This window comes from Talpa occidentalis, unplaced genomic scaffold, assembly GCF_014898055.3.
Source record: "Talpa occidentalis isolate TD23 unplaced genomic scaffold, MPIMG_talOcc4v2.1, whole genome shotgun sequence".
Classification (NCBI taxonomy): domain Eukaryota; kingdom Metazoa; phylum Chordata; class Mammalia; order Eulipotyphla; family Talpidae; genus Talpa; species Talpa occidentalis.
Window position 1 is genome coordinate 2,813,708 of NW_026555331.1, and position 6,123 is coordinate 2,819,830.

Here is a 6,123-nt window from a genome sequence, read left to right on the forward strand (position 1 = left end):
CACCAGGCATGTCCCCTGCAGGTGCCCTCCAGCCCGGGTGGGGTGTGAGCAGAGGTGCTGGCCCCAGGGTGCTGAGGACAGAGTCTTCACCTCCAGCCCCGCCCTCCCCTCGCCCCTGGGGCTGAGTCAGGTGGGGGGCTGGCACAGGCCCCTCCAGAGGGCAGGTGCCCAGTCCTGAGGCCGCCTCTCCCCGAGGCTTCCAGCCTGCAGATAAAGAGCGCAAGGTTCAAAGGCCAGTGCACAATCAGGCTGGGGCCTCAGCCGGCCACAGCCCACCCCTGCTCGCTGCCCCCAGAGCTGCCAGGCAGTGCAGACTCACCTCCAGGCCAGAGCTGGGGGTCGGGCCCAGACCCCTTTGGGGCTGTTCTTGGGAGCGCTCCCAGGGGTGGGGCCGGCCCCCCAGCTCCAGGAGAGGCCGGCAGCCACCCCCACCCACCCCCTGGACCCAAGAATGGAGCCAAGGCTGGGAGGGGAGGGCCAGAGCAGCGGGGATCAGGCCTCAGGTTGGAAGCTGAGCCCACCCCCAGCCCAACACCGGGCTCTGGGGTGGGGGGGGTTTCAACAAAGGGGTTGACAAGGCCACTGTGCAAACCTGGCCTTATCCCCATCTCTGACCATTGGGTCAAAGGTCAACGCCTGAGCAGACACCCCAGCAGGTGATGGACCCAATCCGAACCCCCAGACATGAAAAGCCCACAAAAGCAGGTCACAAACGAGAGCCCCAAGGCCCCTGCAGGCCCCCCAATCCTCGCTTACCCCGAGACTCCTGCCCACTGCTGGGCGACCGCAGCGGGTGTCCCCGTAGCGTGCTGCCCCACCCAGCCCCCACGGGGTGCCCTTGAGGGGTCGGCAGGGTGGGTGCTGCCTGCAGCGGCCCGGAGGGCCGAGGGGAGGGGCCGGCGGCAGGGGCCCGGCCCTGGCCCTGGGCGCGGGGAGGACCTGTCCCTGAGTGGCTGGCCGCAGCCAATCACAGGGCCGCAGGAGATACCTGGAGGAGGCCGGCCGGTGCGTCCCGGCCCAGCCCCGCCGCACAGCTGCCCGCACTGCCTCCCAGCACAGCCACCGCTCGGCATGGCCGGCCCGGCCCGGCTCCCCAGGGGGCTGCTGCTGGCCGCGCTGGTGGTGACCGTGACCGCGGCTGCCCAGCCGGCCCGCCTGCTGCCCCTGCTGGCCGCGGGCCGGGGCACTCTGGACCGGGAGGCGCTGGGAGGCCTGTTAAATACGCTGGCGGCCCGTGTGCACTGCTCCGGCGGGCCGTGTGGAAAGGTAACGGCCCCACCCCGGCCTGCGGCCCCACCCTGGGCAGGCGTCGAGTCCCGGGCAAACTCCAGGGGGCGGGCGCTCTGGCCCTGCCTGCGGCCGGGCTGCTCGGGCACCCCTGGGGTCACCGCCAGGACCCCCCTGCGCGCACCCACAGTTGAGGCAGGGCAGGACGGGGCCCGGGAGCCGGGCGGCGGGGAGGGGCAGCCGGGGCCAGCGGGGCTTCTCCGCCATGGCCCACCCGCCCCTTCCCGCAGTGCCTGTCTGTGGAGGCCGCCCTGGCCCTGGGCGCGCCCGAGGATGGGGGGTGTCGTCCAGGCACCTGGCCCGCCTCGGCGCCGCTGTCGCCTTGTACCTCAGCGACCCCGAGGGCACCTGCGTGGACATCCGGGCCGGCCGCTGGGCCTCCAGCGCCGACCGACTCCTGGCCCTGCTCGAGGGCCCTGAAGCCCTGGCCCCAGGCCTGAGCCGGCTGCTGCTGAGCGTCCAGGCCCGGGCCGCCGGCCAGCCCTCGGCGGATGAGGTGAGAGCCCCACGGGCCGCCAGGCTCCCCAAGGGCGCTGGGCTAGGCTCAGCCAGTCCCAAGCGGGGAGGGCGCTCGCGGGCCGGGGGCCAGGAAGGGGGGCCCACAGGGTGAGGCGGGGCCCTGGGCCGGGGACGGGAGCGGCCCGGCCAGCCGGGCTCAGGGCAGGCCCCTGAGAGTGGGCCGGGGTGACGGGGAACAAAGGCCGGCTGGAGGCCAAGACGGCCACACGGCGGAGCCTGAGCCGCTCTCCCCAGGCCTGTGTGGACCTGCCGGGGCTGCTGGACGAAGCGTGGGGGCAGGGCGCCCGCGGCAGCCCCGGCCCGGCCCTGGCGGCGCTGGTCGACCACGTCGGGAGCGGGTCCTGCTTCCGCGCCCTGCCGGCGCCCCAGTACTTCGTGGACTTCGTGTTCCGGCAGCAAAGCAACGAGCGCCCCAACATCACACTGGCCGGTGAGGCCCGGCCACGGGGCGGGCGGTGTCCAGGAGGGCAGGGCCGGCTGGAGCCCCCCAGCCCCAGCGGTGACTCCGTCTTCCCTGCTAGAGCTGGCGGCCCTGATGCAGCATCTGGGGGTGGGCACGGAGGCGGTGGTGGAGACCCAGGGCCACGGCCACGGTCACCCCCACGGGGGCCCTGCCCCTCTCGTCGCCCCCAACGGCAGCTCCAGCGTGTGGGACACGGTAAGTGACGCGGCCCTTCCTCTGGTGGGGGGCCCGGCCCATCCTCCAGGGGGGCCCACAGTCCGCTCAGGGCCTGACCTGCCCCGCACCCCAGGTGTGTCTGAGCGCCAGGGACGTGATGGCCGTGTACGGGCTGCCCACGCAGACGGGGGTGAGCCCTGAGGCCTGGGCCAGCTGAGCCCCGCTCTGCTCCAGCAGCAGCTGAGTGGGGCCTGCAGCGCCCAGGTGGGACCCCCTCAGGACCAGCTCAGCCGAGCAGAGAGTGAGTGCCCCCTTCCCGGTGCCCGCTCAGCTGGGATGGGTGCTGGCCACAGGGATACAGGGCCGTGCAGGGGAGTGGGGACGGGTGGCTGGGCTGGGGACAGAGTGGCCGTGGCTGCTGGTCACATGCAGCATCTGAGCACAGGGAGGGGTCGCAGGGAGACGGGCCTGCAGGGGAGAGGAGCAAGGCCTGGAGGCTGCAAGGCTGCAGGGGCTGTGAGCAGAGCCCCACCAGCCTTGCCCCTGCAAGCCCTGGGCAGCAGTGCCCCCGGGATGCAGGCTGGGCCAGGGCTGAGGCCTGCCGGCCCCCAGAGTACCTGTACGGCTCGCTGGCCACACTGGTCATCTGCCTGGCATCCGTGTTCGGGCTCCTGCTTCTGACCTGCGCCCGCTGCGGCACGGCCACTGGCTACGTCACCCAGACCTTCCTGGGCATGTCTGTGGGGACCCTCACCGGGGACGCCCTCCTGCACCTGACACCCAAGGTCCGCCCCCACCCCGCGCCCCACCCCTGACATCCCAGGACCCTTCCCGTCCCGCCCTCCCCGGCCTCCCAGGGGACCCTGCCCACCCCAGCCCTCCTTGGCAGCCAGGAGGGGCACCAGCCCAGCTCCCTGCCCCCAGGTGCTGGGGCTGCACTCCCACGGCGCCGGGCAGGACCACCACCCGCTGGCCACCTGGCGCCTCGTGGCCATGCTGGGGGGCCTCTACGCCTTCTTCCTGTTCGAGAGCCTCTTCAATCTCTTGCTGCCCCAGGACCCAGAGGTCAGGCTGGGCGCCGGACACGGGGTGTGGAGGGGAAGAGATGTGGCTGGCTCTGAGTGCCTGTCCCCATTGGACCCACAGGACGGTCCCAGTGGCCATGGTGGCCACAGCCACGGCGTGTCACTGCAGCTCACGCCCAGCGACCTCTGGGGGTCCAAGCAGCCCCCCAAGGACTCCAGGACAGACCTGGTGAGCCAGCACCCCAGAGCCCACACCCCACAGAGCCCACTCCAAGCTTCTGCCCCTGCGGCCCAGGGGTTCATCCAGGCCACCCCACCCCCAGGTGTCTGAGGAGAGCCCGGAGCTGCCGAGCCCAGCGCCCCAGAGGAGGCAGCGCCCAGGTGAGCGGAGGGCGGCCAGCGCGGCCAGGGGGCGTGGCGGGGGGAGGGCCGGGGGCGCAGGCAGCCCGGCCCACCCACCATCTCCCCCGCCAGAGCTGAGGCTGCTGCCCTACATGGTCACCCTCGGGGACGCGGTGCACAACTTCGCAGACGGCCTTGCGGTGGGCGCCGCCTTCACGTCCTCCTGGAAGACGGGGCTGGCCACCTCGCTGGCCGTGTTCTGCCACGAGGTGCCCCACGAGATGGGTGAGCGCGCGGCCGTGGGCGGGGCCCGCGGGAGGGGGCGCGGCCGAGGCTGACACCCGCCCCCCCCAGGGGACTTCGCGGCGCTGCTGCACTGCGGGCTGTCGGTGCGCCGCGCGCTGCTGCTCAACCTGGCCTCGGCGCTCACGGCCTTCTGCGGCCTCTACTTGGCGCTCGTGGTCGGCGTGGACGAGGACAAGGAGACCTGGATCCTGGCGGTGGCCACCGGCCTCTTCCTCTACGTGGCGCTCTGCGACATGGTCAGAACCGGCGGAGAGGAGGGCGGGTCCGGGGTGGGGAAGTGGACACTGACTGGGCGCCCACGGCCTCCTCAGCTCCCGGCCATGCTGAATGTGCGGGACCCGCGGCCCTGGCTCCTCTTCCTGCTGCACAACGTGGGCCTGCTGGGCGGCTGGACCCTCCTGCTGCTGCTGTCCCTGTATGAGGACAACATCACCTTCTCGTAGCTTCTGGGCCCTTGGCTCTTCCTCCTGGACCCTACAGCTGGAGTCCTGGAGCCCCAAACGTTTGGGCTGCCCCTCCGCGCTCTGTGCCCCAGCACCCCACTTCAATAAAGACTCGACTTCAGCACCGGCCTGTGCTCCTAGCCGGGAGGGAAGGGTTGACATGGGATGGTCTCCTACCAAGACGGTGGACGTGCCTCCTCCCGGCCGGGCCCTGCTGAGCCGGGACAGCTGTGCCCAGGACCTTGGCAGCCCCCCCAGTGGGGCAGACACCTGGGAGCAAAACCCGGGCAGCTGGTGGTGCTGCAGCAGCAGGGGGCCTGGGCTCTGGCCAGATTTGCTTGCGCACAGCAGGAGGGCGGCAGCGGAGCCTCACAGAGGTGGCCTGACTTATGCGCGAAGTGGGCAGAGGGGCCTGGGAGTCAGCAGGCCAGGCTCACACCTTCCTGCTGTCCACGGCAGAGGGGTCTACGAGGAGCCCCCACAGCCTCCTGGGGCCGAGCACAAGCGACCGCAAGCGGCACTGGCCAGAAAGGGCCTCGGTAGTGGAGGCAGAAGCCCGAGGCTCACGTGAGGGGACCCTGGTCCTTGAGGCTCGGGGGGAGCCCAGCGGCAGCTTTCATGCACCTCCGCTGCCCTCGGCGTCCGGCCGTGGCAGAGCAGCTCCCGTTTGCCTTCATGTGACCCCCTCCCCGTGTCTCTCTGTGGCCGCCTGTCGCGGCCCTCTGGGCTGCCCTCCCTGCTCCAGCGCGACCTGGTCTCCATTTTATGATCCTGCTTCCAAAGGCTGCTCCCGCCGCGCCTCTGGCCAGGCCCTGCTCCCTGGGGCCCAGCTCTCCCCGTGGACCTAAGGCCAGTCGCGCCTCTGTTCTGCGCAGGGACTGGGGGACTGGGGTGCCCCCCCGCGGGGGCATGCTGTGGGCAGGTAGACACACAGTGTCCGGCGCGGCCCGCTGACCCCTCCCTGTGAGGGGGCTTGGCGCCCGGGGCCGGGAGGGCCAGCGGCGTCCCAGCACCTTTGGCCCAGGGCGCGGGGCGGCCGTGGGTCGCCGGAGCACGCGTCCGCGCGGTTTCCTGCTCCTCTTGCAACTTCTCGAGCGGAGCCGGAGCTGCGCTGCCCGTCCGGGGGCCGATGCGCTGAGCAGGGCAAGGACACAGACTTTGGCACCGGCAGGAACGCGGCTCTTGGAGGGCAAGAAGCGGCCGGGGCCGGCGCCTGGCGAGGGGGAGACGCGGCGCGCGCGGGGGTCGGGGCGAGGCAGCCCCGCGCTCGCTTCCCGCTTGACTCCTTGGGGCGCTAAGCCCAGCCCCTCGGGCCAGGACCCGCCCGGGGCGAGGGCGGCCGCGGGGCGGGGCGGGGCGGCCGGGCGGGGCGCGCAGCCGGCCCGAGGGCCGTGGGGGTCCTGGGTGGGCCCGCGGACCCGCTCCCCGACCCCGCGGGGCAGTCGGGGGCCCAGCTGCGGGGCCCAGCCTGACGTGGGCGCCCCCGCGCCTCGCGCCCCCGGGCGGGAGCCTCCCGGGACCTCCCCCGAGTCGGCCGCGCAGCGGGGCCCCAGCCCGGCCGCCCGCCAGGGGTCGCTGTCGC

General features: G+C 72.9%; 1 protein-coding gene across 1 annotated transcript; it reads left to right on the forward strand.

Moving 5' to 3' along the window:
* The first annotated feature begins 1,071 nt into the window (after positions 1-1,071).
* On the forward strand, positions 1,072-4,660 carry LOC119240973 (zinc transporter ZIP4-like). Its single transcript, XM_037505866.1, is given in 14 exon segments — positions 1,072-1,266; positions 1,518-1,566; positions 1,569-1,783; positions 2,041-2,236; positions 2,328-2,464; positions 2,559-2,634; positions 2,637-2,726; positions 3,038-3,210; positions 3,350-3,490; positions 3,548-3,679; positions 3,774-3,831; positions 3,925-4,077; positions 4,147-4,334; positions 4,410-4,660. Coding segments are annotated over 14 exon segments (1,935 nt in total). The 3' UTR covers positions 4,542-4,660.
* Positions 4,661-6,123: the final 1,463 nt, after the last annotated feature.